Source organism: Cyrtonyx montezumae, unplaced genomic scaffold (assembly GCF_038088225.1).
Source record: "Cyrtonyx montezumae isolate F1298 unplaced genomic scaffold, pur_monq_1.0 scaffold_10, whole genome shotgun sequence".
In the NCBI taxonomy this organism is placed as follows: Eukaryota; Metazoa; Chordata; class Aves; order Galliformes; family Odontophoridae; genus Cyrtonyx; species Cyrtonyx montezumae.
In genome coordinates, this window is record NW_027071826.1 from 23,463,188 (window position 1) to 23,486,211 (window position 23,024).

At 36.0% G+C, this 23,024-nt stretch overlaps 1 protein-coding gene across 7 annotated transcripts in view; it reads right to left on the bottom strand.

Moving 5' to 3' along the window:
• NPAS3 (neuronal PAS domain protein 3) overlaps positions 1 to 23,024 on the bottom strand; it is a 597,540-nt gene that overhangs the window by 43,589 nt on the left and 530,927 nt on the right. For all 7 annotated transcript variants that reach the window (XM_065753476.1, XM_065753462.1, XM_065753444.1 and 4 more), the window contains one exon: positions 17,241 to 17,359. In XM_065753476.1, the coding sequence (XP_065609548.1) occupies positions 17,241 to 17,359 (119 nt within the window). The remainder of the gene's footprint in view (positions 1 to 17,240; positions 17,360 to 23,024) is intronic.

Sequence of the window (23,024 nt, forward strand, 5' to 3'; positions counted from 1 at the left end):
CTGTGTAAAGGCTTTGACTTTTCTTTGACATACTGTGCTTATTTTGATGTCTACCAATTCTATTTTTATTTTATTTTCAGTATAAGTATTGCAGGTTATAGGACTCATTGTGCAAAGTCGCAAGAAAAGCATCAAACAAGGAAGATGCAAGGAAGACGTTTACACTAAGTGCTGTAAATTAACGTATGTGAAAAGAAAGCATACAATAGGAGACATCTTTGCTGAAACAAATTTCTTCTACGTTCTGCAAAACATGATACCCCTCAGAGTCCTGGTTTGTCTCTATAAAATGCAATAAAATACTGATACTGATGGCCTGCAGCACCACTGTAAGCCTCTCCTGAAACATCCGAAGGACATAAAAATACAAATACCTACTTTCAATCAAATCACATTTGCAGAAATACTCAGTGATGAGTGTTTCATATTTTAGTTATGCATTGTCAAATCACTCCAATTTTACAACAGATTTGCAATCCAAAATCAAGTTAATTTGGGGGATAAAAGGATTTTTTTAATGGTATTTCAAGAAACTATATTACCACTATTAGCTTAAGGCCATCCAAATGAGGTATGTTATTTTCTTTTTAAGAAAAAAACTTTTATTCTACTTAGAGATGGATGATCTTTGCAAAGATCTGACCTTCTCTTTGACAGCTACAAATGGACTACTATTTATGATTTGTTTCTATAAGCCACTCAATGTAGCAGGCTAGATTATAGATAGCAATTTACTTGTAAAAATCATAATAAAACAGAATTGTTTTAAATGCCAGATGTGGATAAATGAAGAAAAAGAACTGACGAGATGAGATTCATGTTCTTGAAGCTACACTGAAGAATTATGGAAGCCTTCTGGTTTATCTGCACCTGGAATCAATTCAGTAATTTTTAATTCGTTGTTTTTTGTTGCTTGCTTAATATTTATTGTTACGTAATTAATTAAAAAGTTGGCAAATTTCACATGCAGAGATTAATTTTCTTTCACTCACCCACCACCTAGAGGATGTTTTTTCCAAGAAAAAAAGTAGGGCAGCTCTTTCACTTATTTCAGTCCTGAACAAAAGACAATTTGATTACTCAGGACTTATCCCCTGTGAGGCTGGAAGTCTTTCATTTAGAAATATGATGCATATCAGGTCCTACTGAAGTAAACTGTGCCTGCCCCATCACCCAGTGGTCAAAGAATTTGTACCTTCACAAAAACCTGAAATATTTATTCAGAGGGGAAATAAAGATAACGAGCAAGGTTTCTTTGATCTTGATTACCAAAAGCTATTCACCAGACTTCAGACTCACTCACTACATTTCTCACTGCAACAAAAATGAGCACAGAGTGAGAAGAAAAATAATGTTGCCAACTCTCATTACTTTATTATAAATTTCACCATATTTGGTGTTTAACTGAAAGTCTGAAATTTCTTTTACTATTTTTTTCTTCTCTCAGACTGCTGCTGTAAACTGGATAAACTGACAAAATAGATTTTTTTTTATATAGACAGGCAAGGAACATGCCTTAGACAATCAGTTTCTTTGTGGCCTTATGAGTCTACAATGGTCCCAAGCATTTTGTTCACAAAATGAGGATTTTATATCTCTCACTGTCAATACAGAGGTTCAGATAAATCTGCACAGTTTGGTAAAAGAAGACACAGAATGAATTCAGTACTCAGTGCAGACCTTAAGATACACAAGTGTGCAAGCTGTGATGCACAGAAGCGCTGCAGGGCTTGTAGGAATCAACCCAGACATTTATTTATCTTCGCACAGAGAATAAAACATGGCCCTGATTCTCTCTCCTGTTATGCTGGAAAACTATGTAAAAACAGAACAAAAAAACCTCCAGCCTTTTCAGAATCTAAGTTAAAAATCTGAAGTTAGCTCTTTGGGTAACAACTAAGGATAGAATATACATATACAAGGGCAGCTCTGAAAGTAATGCCTCCTATTTTATTATGCTGGCTCGCAGACTCAACCTTCTGATATATACGATATTCTGATATGTTTTGTTGCTATGCAATAGATAGTAGCAGAAAGGCAATCTGGCAGACTGGTGTCTGACATGGAAGTGTATCTGAAGCAAAGGTTCTACTGAATACCTCCATTAACAGAAAATGGCACCCAGTGACATTCATTGATGCTTGATGAACGCTCATGGAGACCAAACAGTGGATGTGATCAGAATGAGGCAGTGGGTGGTGCATTTCTACAGCAGCAAGAGTGACATGAAAGACAAACCATGTTCCAGACAGCCATGCACAGCTGTTACGCCTCAAAATGAAGAGCATCTCAATCTGCTCATCCCTGTGAGTCAGCAGATTCCAACCAGGGAACTGCATACAGAGCTGAATATCAGCTTCATTGCGTTAGAAATAACGATGGCAATGTTGGAATACTGCAGAGTTTGCACCAACTGGATCCCACAAGTGCCCGCACAGGAACAGAAAGAACACTGTATGCAAGTTTGTCAGGACCTCCTGAATCAATATAAGGCTGAAGGTGGCAGTTTGCTGGATCACATAATTACCAATGACAAGATGCACTGTCCTCACTACAAGATGGAGTCAAAATAGCAGTCTATGGAGCAGTCACATGTGAATTCCCCACTAAAGAAAAGTTAAAGATGCAGGTCTCAGTGGGGAAAGCAATGTGCACTGCCCTTTGAGATTGGAAAGAGCTTATCCTTCTGGATTTCCTGGAATCTGGAAAAACCATCAAATCTGACTGCTAAATTGCAGTGCTGACAGCTCAAACCACCAGAGCTGGGACACAAAATTAGACAACCTTTCTCTTGTAACATGTTAATGCCAGGCCCCATACCAGTTTTAAGACTGGTATGTCTTATGTGGAGCACATGCTGGGACTGTTCTACCTACCATATAGTCTGGATTTGGCAAATTCTAATTTCCATCTGCTCAGGCCAACAAAAGATGGACTGTGCAGGTAACCTTTTCCTGGCAATGATGCTGACACAGCAGCTGTGATACAGTGGTTTACCTCCCCTGCTACAGATTTTTATGAGTGTAGCAGGCAGGCTATTGTTCACCATTGGCAAAAAAAATGCATAGCTAATGGTGAGAACTACATTAAAAAAATACTGCTTTGTAGCTGAGAATTTGCTCTATCAAATAGCATTATTGTTCTCTTTGTATCTGTTGAATTTCCTGTGAAAATAAACAGGAGGCATTACTTTCAGAGAGACCTATGCACTTTCATATATGCTTCAAACACGTGACCAGTCCAGTGAATTACTGGGACTGTATCCACGATCTATTTGCAAATACATATGTATGCACATGACCTTGTGTAGGATGATGACCCAAGTGAATAGCACCAAATGGTATAATTGGTCAGGATAGATGGTATATTTTCAGACAGAGCATCTAGATGGTGAAGAGCCATCCAGTAGTACAGAAGTGCTCACCTGACTCTGAAGATCAAGGTTCACCAAGGGAACTCCACAAGGGAAGGATCTCTAACAAAAACTCTTTTCCTGGTGGTGGTCAGCCCTTAAATGGGTCTAGGAGAGGTAGGAGCCAGACTCCATCCCTTCCAATCACACAGGTGAATTGCCTTCGCCTGTGCTCCTGCAGTTCACTCAGTGCTCACCTCAGGTGATCAGTCAGTGGTTCAAGACATGATTCAACAGTTCCCATATGCCTTGATATCCACTGGTAAGATTATGAGCAATCTATATAGCATTTAGCAAAGCAGTATCATTGGGTTCTATACAATGTAATAGGAATCTGCAAAAATAATGCTAACTGCCATAGAAGAGTGTTTTTTTTTGTTTGTTTGTTTTTTGATAGATTTTAAAACCATCCAATGGAAATCTTTTGCAAGTGCATAAATTCCCTCATTAAAAGCTATAGGATCTTTAAAGATATCCTTAGGGAAAAAAAAAAACAACCAAAAAAAAAAAAACAACCACATGATTCTTATTAAACTTGATAGAACTTTACTGAAAAGAGAGGAGAATAGGCTAGGAACTTTTGTTTAAATGCTGGAAGCATTTAAATATTTTGATTTGGTGAGCTACTAGTAGCTCAGTAAAATCTAGTGATGCCTAGTATTGCCTGACCATGTAAAACAGCCCAGGATTTGGCTCATTATCCTGTATAAGTCTATTACTTACACTACACTTCTATTAACAGTTCTTCTCTTTTGTCATCCACTTATGTCAAGAACCTCCTATAAATCTCAGGTGAAATCCACAGGACACTTTGTACAGAAATGTGCTTTGTATAATTGAGTGTCTGGTTTAGCTGCTAAATTTAAAGCAAGGCATGGTTATAACACTGTATATTTTGCTGGATGTATTTTCTGGCTTCGTGGGTTATTGGCTGCATTATCTGATAAAAACAGAGGCTAAATGAACTCAACAATTTGTATTCCTACAGTCACAAGTTTATTGGCTTGATTTTTTTCCTTGGCTCTGTCTGTAAGGTTCATTACTTACAGTTACTGCAGAATCAATTTGAAATGGCCAAAATCAGTGATGGAATTTATAGCACAATAAACGTGCTGCCATACAAGTGCTGTTACACATGAAAGGGTCTGGGAATATTATTTTCAGCAATCCTTCTACATAGCAGAGTGTTCTGTTTTTATCAATTTAACGGAATCATCACAGGCATATTCTGAGAGGTGTAATCCTGACAGCTACACAGCAGATTTTCTCTGAGGCAGATATTTTTACAGGAAAACAATATTGTTGATAAAATCTTAGCATATCAGAACACAGAAGGGAAACTGAACACATCTTTTTCATTCTCCACATCAGGTATTTGCAGTTTCATTTGAACAGAAAACCCAACCCTGAACCAGAAACAGTTCAAGAAAACATTCTCACATTCCTAAGGTTTATATTAATTAGTCATCAGTTTAGGAACTGATGACATTTCCACACTTTCCATGGAAAATGTGAAGTGTACTTGAAGCTAAAATGTAAAGTATAGCATCAGAGTTGTCTGTATATAGTTTATAAAGATTTACATTTCTATTTAGTCTACTTTTCTTTCCAAGAATCTCTATTATAGACATCTCATATTTTATACCATTTTGAAGCACAGAAAGTTTTAACTTTACCGTGATGCATTGTGAAAAAGATACAGAAAAGACAGATGGCAGGCTGTCCTTCCCAAAATTCAATTTCATAATATGCATGTGATTGCTAATAGGCAGGTACTAAAAAACAATTTTCCTTGATGGAGGAGAGCTGATAAATTGTCAACAGAAACTCGGTCTGTGGTTGCTGCAGTTATCTAAAGCTCTTCTGTGAGCTTTATACGACCAAAGTCTGCATCACAAAAACATATCAAAATTTATGAAAGCATATGACTATAAAGTGACTGAAAGCAACCCATAATATGCTTGTCTACTGTGAATCAACTCCTTGCTTCTCTGGGAAAAACTGTGTCTGTCCTGTGCCAGTTTTCTAATCCACAGCATGTGACTGTGGGAGAGCCACGAGAGGTTTGGTGATGCCTGGTGAGCTAATTATAATGGGGCATTGCACTTAGGTGCATCTTAAACATAGTGCTAGGTCTACTGATAAACTGACCTAACCAACATAGTCTTTGTAATAACACAGCCACACGAGTGATCACAAAAATCAAAAGCAGTTCATTATCTGGTGGAAAAACGTGCATATCTGATCATTTGAATAGGTACAAACAAATCAAGAGAAGAAATGTATCTCAAACACTCAGAAACAACATTCCTGGACATTGCAAAACATGATCAAATTGAAAGGGCTCATTGTGTTCACATGAAATAAATATTCCATTCCTGCATGCACACATTCTGGGGGAAAATTCACAGAATCAAATAATGGTAAGGGCTGGAAAGGACCTTTAGAGATCACCTAGTCCAACCCCCCACCAAAGTAGTCTCCCTAAAAATTGCTTAACTATTTGTGCACCCTATAAGACTTACCTACATTGACTTATGTAACATGTTCATTTCAGACTAAACATTTCACTATGGCTGGTAACTAATAGTTACAATGTTTTGAAAGGCTTGTAACTATTAAATATCAGTATGCCTGTAGGAATTCAGATCTGTGAAACAGTAACTCAACAGCAGATGAGCTGCTCTGATAAAAACATATTTGCCTTGAACAAAATCAAGTGATACTCCCACTACATATTTGATTAGAAAAGTTTCTTAAATTTGATTATGTGAAGATTGAAACATTTTGATACAGAAAAGATGCTGTTTGCAACAAGGTCAGTAATTCTATAAAGTTAAGCCATGGGAAGAATCCATATGAATTTTCTTTTATTTTTGATGGTATTGTTCTAGTTAAAGTCACTGAACTTACATCCTTTTGTTCTAATCATTTGCAGTCTATATTTCTCTTCATATGCCCTTAAATGAAAAATAAAAGAACAGGAGTAGACCAGAATATATCTCAAAATCAGGAAATAATGTCAAACTTGGGCAGATACACTCTTTTAATGGAGTTACTGATGTTATATATTGTTTAGCCTGGGATGGAAAATTACACAGAGCCTAGAATTACAACTAATTAGTTGTGTATAAAGTAAGCAGAAAAGAGGAGAGGGAATGGAAGCTTTTAATGTGTTATCACAAAGTGAAAAGCAACTGTTTACAACTGATGAAACAGATATTGGCTGTGGCCTTTTAATGACAAACAGTTCACACGACGCTGTGCACAAGAAGTTCAAGAGAATAAAATATCTACCCATAAACAGTGAAATAAAACTAGTAACCCTCTTTAGGGGAACCTCTTCAGAGCTCAGACTTCTATGTAACATATATGGATTGCTAATATGGGCTCCACTGTGAAGTTTGCATAAAATTTTTCACCTCCTGTAATGCGCTTAAAGGTTTTATTTGTCTGGGACCTTTTGTATGAATTTTAAATTGGGGAAAAAAAAAAAAAAGACGTGCAGTCTTCCATTTAGTCTTCTTATTCTCATATACAGATTATTTTCCTTTAAACAGGTATGAAATTCTTGATTCTAAGGAGGTTCAGCCAAAAAGTAGAGTAACAATTAAAATCTCTTCTTTCATAGTGATTGTAGATGTATTAAGGTGTGTAAGCTCTAGGGTCAGTATAAGCCTTGCTCAGCTTTCTTTAAAAGCATTGGGAGTAATAAAGACTTCCATTTTATCTTCAGTGAAATAATACTGCTGAAATATCACCTCATTTTTGATGTCAGCGATGATTTCTTTTTACCTCCATGATGTCAAATGGGAATTATTATTATTAGAATGACAGCTTCCTAATGATGCTGTAAAAAGGAGAAACTGAAATTCTTCTCACCAAACACTCGTATTCTACTTTCTCCGTAGGGTAAAGCAGATGGGCTTAACCAAACACTGTGCTGAATTAAGACATTCTTCAGCTAGTATCAGTCCATAAAACAAACAAAGCAAGAATCCTACCTCAATATTTAGAAACAGAAGCATAGTACCTTTTGGGTGAGATTGTATTGTATATGCATTCTAAACAACAGAGAAAGAGGATATTTGTACTACAGGAAGATTTTCTGGGAAACATGGCATGGAACCTGGGATCAACTTTCTGTTCTAGAAGGCAAATATAGCAAATTATACACCTGAGTCTCCTGGGTTGGCCCTGGCTTCCCACCAGGTGCTCAGTCACTGTTTCTGGCCATGACAGCATTTCCACTCTGCCTTTGTCCTTCGCTTCTGCTGAACAAGTAGGTACACAGGAACCTTGCTTCATGTTGACAGCAAATTATATTAAAAACAAAAAACAAACAAACAAACAAACAAAAACAACCAAAAAAACCTGGCTTCTGAGGATATGATGGGATTTGAACTTTATGTAGACACTTGTTCATGTAGAAAGTCTCAGAACGTGGAGAGTGGTACTATCTATGTGAGACATTTTGTCTCGCAAGTACATTCATTTTGGTCCAAATAGAAATGATTGTTATCATTTCTACATGTGTGTATTAGTTTTTTCCTTCATGCTAGATCATTAAGCTTTCAGGTCTTCAAGTCTTTGAGGTGGAGAAATATATGGTGGATATGAAAAAGATATTAAGAAAAAAAAAAAAAAAGAAGCCTCTCTCTATATTTTGTTTTCATACGAGAAAGGCAAAGTTTGTAAGGAGCCAAGCCAGATACCAGTCCAGGAGGTGGCTGCTGCCAGTCCTGTTCCTGTCCCACACCACGGTGGCCTGAACAACACGCTCATGGACTTCCCCTAGGCTAAATCCAAGTGGTAGGAAAATGTGCTTCCCTACTGGAATATTGCTTCTGATTCTTTTTGAGGAAAAGGATTGTAAAGTAGCCCTTTCTGTAAACGTTTTGCAAAACTTTGCTCCATTTCATCAGAGTATTTTTAATTTGACATCTCTCTTTGCCTATTCAGGGCAACCATCAAAACAAAGGAGGTACCAGTCTGAGAAAATGAAGTGTGATCTGTCAGAACACAGAGATGATTTGACAATATTTATGCATTACAAAGAAAGGCTGAAGATGAAATCCTGAATGCAGTCATGACTGGCTCTGACACAAACAGCCATTGTGATCTTTGGCACGTTACTTGATCTCTTGGTATGTCAACACTTTTCAATCTCATAGGAGAGTTGCAAAAGTACATTCATTAACATAAACAGTGTTATAAGCAAAAGGAAAAAGTCAATAAGAGATGATACTTTCTAGAAGTATGAACTTGCACAAAAAGTAAAAAAAAAAAAAAGTAAAAAAAAAAAAAGTAGGAGATAGGGATTAAAAATAAATGAGAAGCAAAAATGCCAAGTTCAGGACTTCGTGCAAACATAATTCTGTGTTCATATCATTATTGCACTATGCAAATAAACAAATGCAATTATTATATTATGAAGAAGATATTTTCAGGGAAAAAAAGAGTAACTTTTATAATGATTCAGCAGGCATAACTTTAACAGGACAAAGGAACAGCCTGATACTTATGAACTGTGGGCAGCAAACAGATTTCAACATGTACTGAATGGAAGAACTAATGATTGAAAAAAATTATTAATATGACCAAGCTTGTGTAGAAAGTAAAAAGTGCTGTACAACCATAGTTGTTTTATGGAACATGTACTGACTTAACAGTGGAGTATGTAAGGATACACAGAGCTTCATCTCCTTGAGTGCAAAAACCACACTTTTTCCTGGTGTCTGTATTACATGTGGATGATACATTCAAAAGGAACTACCTTTCCCAACTAATATAGCCTGTGACAGATCACAGTTTAATGAACAGTGATGAGTGAACACAGGTGCCAAATCTGTGGAAATCCTAGAAGATTTTGTTTAGAATTTTCATGTAATTCCTCAATGAGTATTTCCTTACAGAGGTAACAGTGAAAAATAGTCTCTTGGAAAACTATAATGTTCTCTTTCTAATTCACCAATCACAGTGTTTATACAAAAAGTAAATACACACATGTTTTTGCATAAAATATCAGGATTATACCCTTATGACTATCAGTTCAAGATATATATTTTCTACTCAACAGCTGTTGATCTCATGTTACTATATCAACATATTATGAAGAGTATGAGAAAAAAATATATTACATGTAAAATTCACTGAAATGCAAGTTTGGGAACCTTCCATTTAGTTTCATGTTATTTCTGAACTTCACTGATTGCTTTATAGTCAATAAAATTTTACCAGTGGAAAGATGATAGTGCTTCTGCAAGTACCCACCAAAGAGCAAGATGTTCTCTTCTAAATTAGCTTTATTTTAGCTACATTTTTTTCAGCATATAAGCTACTGGTCTTTCCTAAGCATAATTTAGAGAAGAATTTTGAACTGTTGAGAGTAGAGATAATTAAGAAGCTGCTACCATCTCTATTTACACATCTAATATGCTGTTTACATTATGAAGAGGAGATGGGCCATAATATCCTCTAGCAGCAGTCACAAAAACCGCCAAGTGGAGCAGAGGTGTTGGCAAAAGCATCTGCCTGAATTCCTTGCAGAACACAGAACACTTGGTTCCTAAAAGAGGGATATTCCCATTCACTAACAAAAAGTAGTGATATACAAGAAGAAATGATACCTTCAGAAAACTCTGGGGACTTAAGACCTCTCATTTTCACCAGACATGCTGACCTAGCACCCCAATAACTTTCTCTCACCATGTCATAGGAGGCATTTTCTGCTTCTCACTCTGGTGAGATTTTACTGTTCTCAGTCCTCTCACTGGCCTCTGTTCAGGGGAAAAGAACTTCTGGGCCTATTGTGCTATGAGTTCACAGCTAGGTAATTAGTGCTTAGATATCAAAGTACAACAAACACTATTTATCTCTAAGAGTCTGTAAATATTGGTTCTTGAAATAATGTTAGATTTGCCTTGAAGATGTTCTCTGCCCATTTTTAATTTTTTTTTTTTAATGTATCAGAGTAAATTTTGATCTCTTAGTTTTCTTTCACTGTTATATCCACTGGCTTTTAATAAAAATTACTTCAGAATTATACTGCCTGAAAATCAGAATCAAAGGCATTTGCTGCTAATTTGATGATAAACTCTTTATGAAAATAGTTAATCTCTCAAAAAGAAGTCCATGTTTGCTCAATTTTATATTTTCTTTCTTTTCAGAATCCAGTCTAAAATCTAAGGTATTTTTCATATATGCAACTTAGAACTCATTGCAACAGATCTCAACTCTGAAGTCATATGACCTTTTAAGACCTTCCTTGAGGAGAAACAGATCCTGGTACAGGTGCCATGAATACTACAGTTGAACTCAGCATGAGGAATGAACAAAGTCTGAACCCATCTTTTAAGGAAGGTTGTTATTAAAAAGGGCTTTTGTATAACACTAACTAGTTAGTTTCATTAACACTATTATAATAATAAATGCCTAATTTGTCTCCAGGTGGTAGAACAGTGCTACAAATCCTGGCTGAAAGACGTTTAGCCCTGAAAATATTTTTTGAGAAGATGGAACTAGTAGCTGCTGAACACTTTCAAGAAAGTGGTTAATGTATTTAGATGTCAAATGTGAACCAAGCTTTTCCAGACAGCTTTCCTAATGGAATCTCACAGCTCTACAGCAAGGCATAAAATGAACTCTGGTCTTCTTAATCCTGTGGCAGACCATCTTTTCTTGAACCGTATCTTTATATCTGCAGGTAGATACTTCATAAGCCTCTGATTGGCCCATTAGTATTTTGTTCTTTTATAACTAATGCTGCATCTTTACTAGCTAAGAGACTTCCTTTTGACTAAAAGGTCATCGATTTACATGGGTGAATTCTCGATCAGTTCTTTCTCTCTGACAAATTACCTTTAAGTCTTCTCAGTGCTGAAAAGTCTGGGGAATGCATGTGCTGACATTTAGAAAACTCTTCACATAATGCTTCCTGATGTTGGTTTCTTATTCCTTCTTCACTCAATTAAGGAGGTGTGGCAGTAGCCATGTGATGAAATGCTAAATTCTGCAGTTTTCTTTCTTCCTACAGAAAAAGGTCAGGATACCTTTCTGTGATAGAGTAAAATGCTTGACAAAAGATTTCAAGGGAGAAAAATATTAGAAAAGAAGAAAAGAATTTAGGCCAAGCTGGAAAGTGGGATGTGTGAATTCCCTCAGGCTGTGGAGGGAATTAAATGTGACTCTAGCATAGTCCACATCCCAGAAATCATTAGACTATTATGCAAAAAAAGAACTGTGTCCTCTTTCTTACACCTTTCCTATTCTCCTTAAATGAAAGGTGTTTTCAGCTATGTTCTTAACAAGCTCATATTATATCATATCCTTAAAGTGATTTTGGCATAAGGACATCTTAATTCTGAAGTTCAGGTGAATCTTTCCAATTGATAGGAAACAATCATTTCAGTTTTATACTGAATCAAGAGAATTACTAGGTATCACTAGGCAAATGCATTTGTATAAGGTAAATGCAAAATAGCATGGCTTTGTCCCTCTAACAGGAATTTGGCTGCCTTGACTGCTTGAATTAATGAATCTATATGTTGCCAAGAACTAGATTTGAAATGCACAATTCAGATTTCCAAGTTTCACCCAACTATTCAAGTTCTTCTATAAAAGAAATAATAAAAATTATTAAATTTACTTTTTTAATGAAGTCAGATTAGTATGAAAAAAGACAATAATAAAACTGTGATGGACATAAAATTGCAAGAAAAAATTTCAATTTTCATTTTCAAAATTCGCTTTTAGAATTTTAAATGCAAAATCTGAAAGCACAGTCTCAGAAAATGTTTAATTTTAATCACTGTGGTAGAAAGATAACACTGAACAAAATGAAAGGATGAATTCATATAGACTAGATAGACTAATCTGTGAAAACACTTTTATGAAGTTTTAAATACTTCTCAGATTGTCAAGTCTATACTATTTAAAACATGTTGTTGTACAGTAACTGATGAATGAGGCAAAGCTAGCCAAATTTGAATCTTCCATTACTGAAATGCAGACACTTGATGTATGACAAAACAAATATAAACTTATAAACTAAGCTTAAGTCAAATCTTTTGTATAACAATTTACTTAATTTCATGTACTATGCCCACTGATATGTAAAAATATGCTGTTGAGATTATGCTTATAAGGATGCTTTGTGATTTAATAAATAAGGAATGAAGACAATTTTTGATTAAGCTTGCTTATATTCCCTAATAAATTATCATATATATGAAGAATATCAGGGAAAGCAGGTGTAAATACCTGCTCTTGGCACTGATTAGATCTGTGATTCTGTAAAGCAGTGATAAGAGCATACAGGTCTACACAATACTGACAACCAGTACAGCTGCATCAAATACTTGACCAATGTGATCTCCTTCTATGACTGAGATATATGTATACATCTATCTCTATACCTATATCTATGTATTTTTTGCCAATTACATTGGCTCGAAAGTCTAAGGTTATAGGTAAGATTTTGCTCAGTGCATGACAGCTGCTCTATTTACTTCCAGTTACTGAACTGTCTGTAGCATACTCATTGCCTTATGACCTCAGTGGTTTTGATGCTTTAATGACACAGACATTGGGAATGTTGACATCAGAGACTTCTTGTTTACAATGAATGTGCCAAATGAGGCACGTAGGTAGCACAGTAGGTAGGAAGTACCACTCCAAGTAGGAAGGTACAGCCTGCAGGATTTTTAAGATGATCTTTTCTCTGCTGATGAACAGGCAAAAACTTTGATTGCCATCTTCTTGGGAAATGGAAAGGCAACAGATGTTGATTATGCCAAAATCAGAGATAGCTGCAGTGACAGTGGAAGTACTACAGGATCTCCCCTTGTTTGCTTATGCAACTCTGTAATGATTTATTATGGGATGTCATCTGCAGAAAACAGAGGAATAGGTATGGATATACATTAACTCGTGATGAGCTGATGAACTTGAAAGTTCTAGAAACTACTGGCTCTATTGATGTTGGATTTGCTTACTACTTCTTCATTCCTTTAATAATGCTTCATTCAAGAGACCGGTAACAGACTCTAAAGGCTTGGACAAATAAAACCCTAGCACAATCTGACATAAAGGTAAAAATTACAAATCAATAATAGGATACTTCAGAAAATGCTCTGAATAGTCTTGAACAAAGTAGCATTCAGTTACAAATAGCATTGGCACATATATATAGGAATATAGGACAATAGAAACATTGAAGCTGGAATAACATAAGTGTGTAGAATTACAACCCTTAATAGGAGGAAAACACAGAAAAAGAGATAAAACGGAGACAATAAAAATCCAAACAAAAAACAAAAACAAAAACCCTTTCTATTGATGAAAAAAAAAATAAAAAAGAAAAGAAAAGAAAAAGGAAGATGTCAAAAATAACTTTTAAAGATGAGGGAGAGAGTTTTTACACAGTCTGATAGTGAAAAGATAAGAGGAACTGATTCTAAACTAAACGAGGGTAAATTCAGATTAGATATTAGGTTGAAATTTTTACTCAGAGGGTGGTGAGGCACTGATTGCCCAGAGAAGCTGTGGATTGCCCATTCCTGGAGGTTTTCAAGGCCAGATTGGATGGGGTCCTGGGCAGCCTGATCTAATGGGGCACTATCCTGCCCACAGCAGGGGAGTTGGAACAAGATAGTGTTTAAGGTCACATCCAACCCAAGCCATTATATGACTTTATGATTCTACAATATATTTTTAGCAGAGAAAAACAGTAAGGCTCTGCATCATGTATCTTAGACAACAGTTGTAGTGGTAATACACTGAGTTCTACAGTGAATGGACTTGACATTTTTTCTCTTTTTGTTTTCAATATATTTTGTCAGCTGACTACATTTTATCTGACTTTTATTTTTAAGATAATAGATTTACGCAATGAGAACTGAATAGCTCTCTAGCACTGTGTACAAATTTTCTTCAAACAAACTCTGCGACTAAGTATATTCTAAATAAGGAAAATCCCATTTTAGGATGGTTCTGGGGAAAAATGATAGGGAAGGAAAGAGAGTGGATTAATCATGTAGCAGACTTCTTATTTCAGACTTCTAAGGTTGTATCATTCATGAAAAAAGGCCATTATCTCCACCTTTAGGTATAATTCAAAACTAATTAAATCAGTCCAGGAAGAGTCTATAAACAGGGTTCATCTCATGTCAGAGCAGTAAGGAACAAAGCCTCTTTGAGGCACACATATATGGATCTTTATGAGTCTATTAGTGTGGGTTTTGTTCCCACATTTCTTTTCACAGAAAATTAGTCCTGACTAGATCAACCCAAATGATTAATCAATCTCCTTCTCTGACTGTTTTCAATTTTATGTGATTTTCCTGAGGCTGGGATCACTCATTCTGAAAATTGCCTAAGCATCTTGTGGACCACCTCAATCATTTGCTGTCTAAAGAAAACATTCATCAGCAGTCCTCAAAGGGGAGAACAAATGAAGACACAGTTCTGAGTTCACCAAGAGTTTAGAACAAGAAACATTTCAAAAAGATGCACAATTTTTGTCACTGCTGGAAGACTAGATCCATGGGGAGCTTCGTACCTCTGGCAAAGTTGAAACCTGACTCTTGTAAGACACCAGGTTCCTGGTACACTGCTCCCAGTGAATGTCTGTATGCCTGATGAGGAGGGTGACCCACCTACATCAACACAAGGGCTTAAGGGAATCTATAAACCAGGAGTGAAAATTCAGTGCTCTATGGTATTCTGAAGCAGTGGCTTTTGAGCTGGTTTGCTCCACCAGGATTTCCCTCAGGAACTCTGCTGCACATGGCCCCAGCTGGTACAGTGCTTCTTGACTAAGGGCTTTCAGAGCCCTCTGACACAGAACATATCCAGCTCTCCTCATGAGCTTTGCCACTATTACATAAGTATTACAGCTGAATTCAGTCAAACACAGTCAATTACAAAATCCTCCAAAATGTCAAAAATCCAAGTAACTATGCCTCTGTATTTACATCTGCCTAGGATTTGTACACTGTATGTGCAAGTTTATTCACGTGTTGCTTCCTCATGGAAAAATTTGAGGAAAAAGAGGTTTAATTACAGACAGTTTTTTTACTTTTTTTCTTCTTCATATCTAGGACTAGTTGTTCAAAAATGATATCTAGTTTTTAAATTGTCATTGTGATCTATGTGTGACGTCTTGGTTATGGTTTTCAATGTTTCAATAAGATATCAGCAGGTTTTAAAAGAGAAATTAAGTTACACTTTTATGATAGATATTATTATGTCTTCCTGAGTATTTCAAAAACTGTATTATAACAAGATAAAATCCACTTGTGTAGCCAGCCCGTGTCCTTTTGGTACTAGACTCATGTAAGCTGGTCAGGAGTTGAAGAAAAAACAGTGACAAAGCCACTTGTATGTCTTCCTTGTGTACTCACCTAATCTAGAAAAAATGTCAGACAGCTAAATGCAAAGATGAATTATCTAATTTTTTCCCATTACTACTGTAGCAAAAATATCCAGCAAAGCAAGTTCTTTACCAGTCTAACTTTCCCCTAGATAAGCAATGCTTAATCATAGGCAATGCCCCATGATAGACTCTGCCTAATAATGAAAATAAGTATAACTTCAATAACCTACCCATTCATTTGCCTCCTTCCTCCTGAGACTGACAGTAAAATTTCCAGTGTTGTACTTTCTAAGGCTTGTAAACCTGTCAGTATGAACAAATACCACATGCAATCTTTCAGGTGCTGACAGCTAAGCAGATCATAACTTTTGTTGTATTAAGAAGCTGTTCTTTTGGATCTCAAATTCCAATAGCAACTTCTTTAATCATCTTGATCCAGAAACTATCCAACAGGAGGACTTTCATTCATTTGCCTGCAAAGAAGATATTTCTACCAGGAGAATTTTACTGCTCAGGTAGACTACCTTGATGTCATATTCACAAAGATTTTGGGATGAGTGATCTGGGGAATTTTACTTCAAAGCTCCTCTAAACCTACCTCTCAAAACTAAAAAACAAAACCCACAAACCCCCCCCCAACTTTTGAAATGTTTTTTTTAATGAACATTGATGAGCATCTTCTCTAAATACACATACATTCTCAGACTTTCTTCCTTGCACCACTCTTTTTACTTGTACAATACTTAATGGATGGCATATTTCATTCCACAAGTTGACAATGTTAAAAATGTGCTATTGCTTCTAGTTTTAGTATACTGCAAAGCCAGTGATAGCTATAGGCGCTATGAGCAATATACGACTGAAGAAAAATGAGATTACTGTTGATAAGAAACAAGAGCATTTCATATCTTAAAAGACCAAGAAATACAGCAAATATGATCCCCATCAGCAGATACCCCTCAGACAGACAATGAAAGAGAAATGGAGGAAAAGTATCATTATGGCTTGTTGTTTCCTTCAGCTAGAACAGCAGTGAAATTAAATAGCTCTAGCAAACCGTCTGCACGGAAAAGTCCTACATCTCTGAGAAAACATATAACCTAAAGACAACTAACAGTCTACCTAAATGAGTAGTAATTTCCTCAAGGGAAAAAGTGATGTTACTGTGACTCATGTTCTTTGGGAAAATGTACCTTTACTGTGGAAGTGTTGCTCTTTTGAGGGTCTTCATGCTATAATCAGTGTTTACTGTAATAATGATCAATTTAATGGATGTATAGAACCACTACCAAACCTTAGGCTGGAAATAATGTATTAATGATTCTTTAACAAAAGAGTTGAAACATAAGCAAACATGAAATGGTTCCTTCCTCTGACTATTAATGTGTCTCTGCTACATGAAAGAACATAATTTAAAAATGTCAATATTTCATGCTACATTGCAGCCCTTACCTTGTATCCTGACGATTTGATGTGCACTCCTCTCTTGGTCAGTGTAGATTTCATTCGGATGAAAAAAGAGCGCTCTAGAGTGTTGTCAGTGGTTAGTAAACTGGGGCTTGTAGATTCCACTAGGGAATAGAAAAAATACATATATACATAATTTAGATTTTATACATCCCCTCTAAGCTACTTTTCAGGTGCAATCCTTGAACTCACTAAAAATAAATGACTGATGGCTGCTAAGAGTGTTGTAATCAATTTACCTCGTTTAGAAAATGTTTACTTAGTAAAAAAAAAAAAATTGAAAAGTATGTGTATACTCAGAAAGACTCATTTTCAAAATTTTTTTCCCCATTGATTTTTTTTTTTTTCTGGAGATTTACCTCATTAACTCTTTCTTGCACAGTTTTGCTTTGATTGAGTTTCATAGAGTCAAAGGATAGCTTAATTTGGAAGGGACCTTAAAGTCACTAGTTCCAACTCCCTGCTGTGGGCGGGGTTGCCACACACGGGATCAAGCTGACCAGAGCCTCCATCAAACCCTCCAGGAATGGTGCATCCTCAGCTTCTTTGGGCAACCTGTTCAGTGCCTCACCACCCTCTGAGGAAGGAATTTCCTCCAAGCTAGATGCTTGGACCTAAATCTCCCCTCTTTGAATTTAAAACTTAACTTATCACTATCGGACCATGTAAAAGTATGTCCCCCTCCTGTTTATAAGACCCCTTCAGGTTGGGAAGGCCACAGTGATTATCCCTGGAGCCTTTTCTTCTCCAAGCCAAGGAAGCCCAGCTCCCTCAATACTTTTTTCATAAGAGAGGAGCTCCAGCCCTCTGAAGAGCTTCGTGGCATTTTAAAAGTAGTGGACATCTTCAGTGTTTTATGAAAAAGAGTCACTGAGGAAGCAATTCTGCCTGCTGAAAGAGGCTGCAAATTCTGCAGACTTTTATTCCCGAGATTCCATTCCTTTCTTGCCTAGGATAATAACTGCTGTTTGTGAATGACTTAGTTTTCCCCATTACTGAGGGTTAATTACTATCAATAAAGAAATGAAGCACCTTGAAGTAAAACATGCTCAAGAGACCAAGGCAATATTGGTATTACCATTATTGATAACAATCATAATGTATTTGTTGGTAACTAACTAGTAATGAACTATTTTTTTCAACTTTCTCCTTGAAATGGTGGTTCTCACCTTTGCCTGTCACTTTCTCAGCTGCAAACATTTAAAAATAGTAAATAAATACTCGTACAAACTATGAGAAACTACTGATTACAAGAATGAGCACCAAAATATTCTCTATAGAATCTTTATTCATGTTATTTTTCCACCCTGATAACCAACAGTTCCCTATCTCATCCCAAAATATTGTTTATGGGAAAATTCTGGAGTAGACTTGCAATAAGCAAGCATTAATGGAGCTTAATTCACATTCAGTTTCAATCAGTAATTAACACTAAATAAAAAGTTATTTTGAAATGATTATGAAATTATTCTGCTATTCTAAAGGACCAACCAAATTACTAGCAGAAAGTTTTTGAGTATTTAAGAAGCATTTGTTCTGCACTGAACAGAAACACCAAAACTTTTTTGTAAGCTACAGGGTTTTATCAAAATGTCCCTATTTTATTGTGGTCACATTGTCTTCTGTTTGTGACATTTCAGCTCAATTGTGATGAAATAACTGACAACAGTGCTCCTTTCTTTAGTGTCTCAAGATTTTTTGTTTTGTTTTACAGAGCATGGATTCGATGTCATTTTAAATGTACAGCTCTTTATCACTCGAGGGAAAAGCAGAGCCATGTTATATTTAGTACTTTCATTTCTTCTGATTAAATATGAATTACTATGAAATTTTTCTCATCATCTAACACGCCATAATACGCCAACAGCTTTTTAATACACTATATAAGCACAAACTTCTGCTCTAAGAGTTTAATTTGCCCCTCTAATCCAATCACATCAACCTTATTTCTCTTATCAGAGATTCCCATTTTGAATTAAATGAGCTCATTAGTTTTAATCAAAAGCAGAGAGATCAAAACTTAAACGTAAATGCTTTAGATCAGAACTGTCAGTCAGCCGTGCAGTTCTATTTTACTAAAACACAAGATCAGAGACCCTTAGAACCAATTTTTTTCTCGTAAGGGATGCCAAGAGCTTGAAGATGCTATATCCTTTTTTTTTTTTTCTTCTTTTCTCTCCTCCCCCTCGCCCCCCCCCCCCCCTCACCCCCCCCCCAACTTCCAAGGACAGATTATACATTTAAGGTTAGACTTAATTTAGATTTTTTTTTCCACCCTGGTGGAAATAGAAAAGTATGCCATTCTGCTCTTGTCTCCTTCACATTTATTGGTGCTGGTCCTTGGAGACCTGAACAAATGTGAAGCCATCAGAATCCATGCAACAAACCTGTCCTCAAAAAAAAAATTCAGCTCTGTACAGCAATATCATCTGAGAAATGAAATCTTGAAAGATATATGTTTCAGTGGAACTATGACACCACAACCTGGGTCATTAGGTTAGTAGCAGTACTGGTAATATGAGGATTGCTATTAATAATAATTACTATTATACATTACTCTCCAGCATAGTACTGAAAGAGTATATAAAGAACAACAGCACAGGTGCTTCCTGCTGTGTGAAGAAATGCTAAAATCAGTTTAACAAGTTTAGTTGTTATAGTCCAGCACATTATGTTCTAGCACAGGCAATAAGTACAATATGTCCTTCTATGTTCTAATGGTAATTGCCTACAATTACAGAAGTAACAATAATTAAACAGGCAATATTTCTCATGCTTGAGAAATGACCTGGCTGTAATACATATGTGCAATTCCCAAGAAATCTAAATTTAAAATTCCCTTACTTACACAGATTCATGAAAGGAAAGAAAATAGCTGAGATCTGGTATTGCGTAGATGGAACTGACATTTTCTGGGTTAATGCTGCCTTATATCATGAGCTTAACATTATTTTACTGTTGCTATAATATGTATAAAACTTATATACCTCTGTAAGTGAATGTTATAAAATGCATATAATTTATCCACATACTGGAACACTGAATGTAATGTAAATACGTACTCAGAAGTGTTTGATTTTCTTTAACAAAATGTACCTGAGAGTGCATCCATGAGATGAGATTAGTTACCTAAAAGTCCTGAACAGCTTATGAGCAGCTTTCTGAATTTCTCTCAGGATAGAACCATCTTGGTTGCAGTACAAATCTACATTCAGAGTTGCATCCACCCATGGTAGAAACAATGCTAGCTGTGATTATGCATGCAGGATTTTAAAAACAGGATGTGTACAGAACGTATTTATTGATGTCAGTGAGATTTGCAGAATATATTGAATGACGTCCATTAAAAGTTCTCTGGAGTTTATTTAAAATGCCTATTATTCAGCCTTTCCTTTTTTTTTTTTTTTTCGTTTATGAGAATGAAGGCTAGCAATTGGAGGTCTGAATCTCTGTAACAATTCCTTGCTTCAAGAGGTTTTTCTTTTTCTTTTTTTTCTTTTTTTTTTCTTTTTGTTGGTTGTTTAAAATTTGTAACCTTATACATTAAAAGAAGCCTGAAGTAAACATAGTAAACTCTGCTTGATTCCGTAGCAACTAAAGATGTCTCTTGTACTGAAAAACAGTGCTCCTGGGCTGAATTTACTGAGTCTAAACCTACTGTTGAGTTATAAATCTCTGAAACTGTGAGTTTAGAATGCTAATAATATGATAAAAGTCAGCACTCACTGTGTGTGAACGAAAGCACTATACACTGTCAGGCTTAGAAGTATAAAAAGTTAAGTCTGGATTGCCTTTGCAAACAGTAATTGTGTACTCTGTTGGGAAAGCACTTGCCTTTGTGTGTCCTCAAATATCTTCAGCAGGTACTACTAAAGGAATAAACCTCTTTTCTTTCCACTCCCAAAGCTGCTAAAGCAGTATAAGATTTCTGGCCACAAAGAATGTATTGTCTGTTTTGAAGGGCATGAAGCTGCAACCCCTATGTGCATACAGAAATGCCATGAATGTTCAAATATTAATTAAGAGCCACAGAGCCAAATGAGGAGATAGTATGGACTAGCAGCCAATTCAAAATATTATTTACTTATCTCTTCCTAAGCATTTCTTTGTTAACTAGACTTGTAGCCCTGAGCCCTCAATAGGCATTGTCTTGGGAATAAACTTGGGACTGGACCCCCACAAAGCAGTCATGTATCATTTAACTTAACATGCTGGGAGAATTCTGACACTGGTGTAATGTGCAGTGATAGATAAACACGCACGGCATTATTTGGAGGACAGAGGTCCACGGCTCTGATCTTGCACTGATCTGCAGATGTATTCCAGTATCGGTGTGCAGCCTAACCTCATGTTATGAAGCAAAACAATGTAAAACAATGCAAATAATTGCTATTAGACAGCAATAGCTGTATCATGTCCATGACTCATTCACAAGCACATTCAAGTTCAGATAAACAATTTGTTCCTAAAGAAAGAAGTTGTTCCAAATTTGATTTATGTCTTAAATAACAAAATGCTGCCAAAGCAGACTGAATAAATATTCACCACCTTCTGTTTTTGCGTTTTTTTTCCCCCTCCAATACATCAAAAATAATCGAGAGGAAAAAACCAGCATTTTTTACATACCAAACAGACATAAGATAGCCTTCTCATTCTGAGAAGGATTAGAAGTTACAGTGGGAAAACCACGTACAAACAGGGAATTTGAGAGGGCTGGAGGGAAAAAAAGGTTATGGTTTAACACACAGGAAGTTTTGGATTTGTTATCATTTCAGGAAGTTTTTCCTTTGTATTAATTCCTCTTTGTTAAAAAGAAGTGCCTATGTAGCTTCTAAGAGACATCTTCAAACACCATCTATACAGCTTTTAAAACAGAAATGAAATAAGAGAACATTCAAAACAGTTATAAAATGGAGCTCTCTTCTCATTTCATCTTCTACACTTACAAGCCTCTTCACATTTTTTTTTAAGGCCTGATAATTCTTTACATAGGCAACTGAGAATCCTCATATTCAGATCCTCATATTCAGAATAATTAGGTAATATAAATCTATGCTTTTCAGTTGGATTAGATACATCTTTGCAAATGCTTCTATTTCTTTGTGCAGTTTATTGCCTGTAACTAGGCAATAACAGTCTTTCCAGGAAAGTGTAACTTTCATCAGTTTTTATCAGTTAACTGTTGTTGTGGGTGTTTTTTCTTTCTTTCTTTCTTTTTTTTTTTTTGGGGGGGGGGGGGAGGTTTAAGGTTTTTTTTGTTTGTTTGTTTTTGTTATAATATGGTCTCTTAAAGAGTGTTTTTATTCAGAAATTTGATTCTCAGTAAAGCACTGTCTCCAAGATCATTTTCTCTCCATAACTTACTGATCAAATCCGATCACTTTACAAGCTAAAAGATCATTTTTTTCTAAATATCAGCCCAGCAAATAAGATTCAAAAGCTTTTAGTTAAGACATTTTTTCTCCAAGAAGTGCAAGTTACTGTGAAATTATACTTAGTATATATGCTAATGCATAGTTTTAAGTGAAGCAAAGTTGGTTCAGTCTGATTGCAGGCTGAACACAGGCAAATCCTGCAAGATAAATTTTGGTCTAGCAAGATATTTAAGACTCTTAGAATATTTGGCTGAAGGACTGAAACACACTTACACACATCAGTAGCCTCGGTGAAGAACATCTGATGGGAATGGAGCTAATAATTTCTGTACACATCTCATGATCTTACTGGTGTGTTCAGTATCTTGCAAGAGGGAGGACTACATGAACTGTT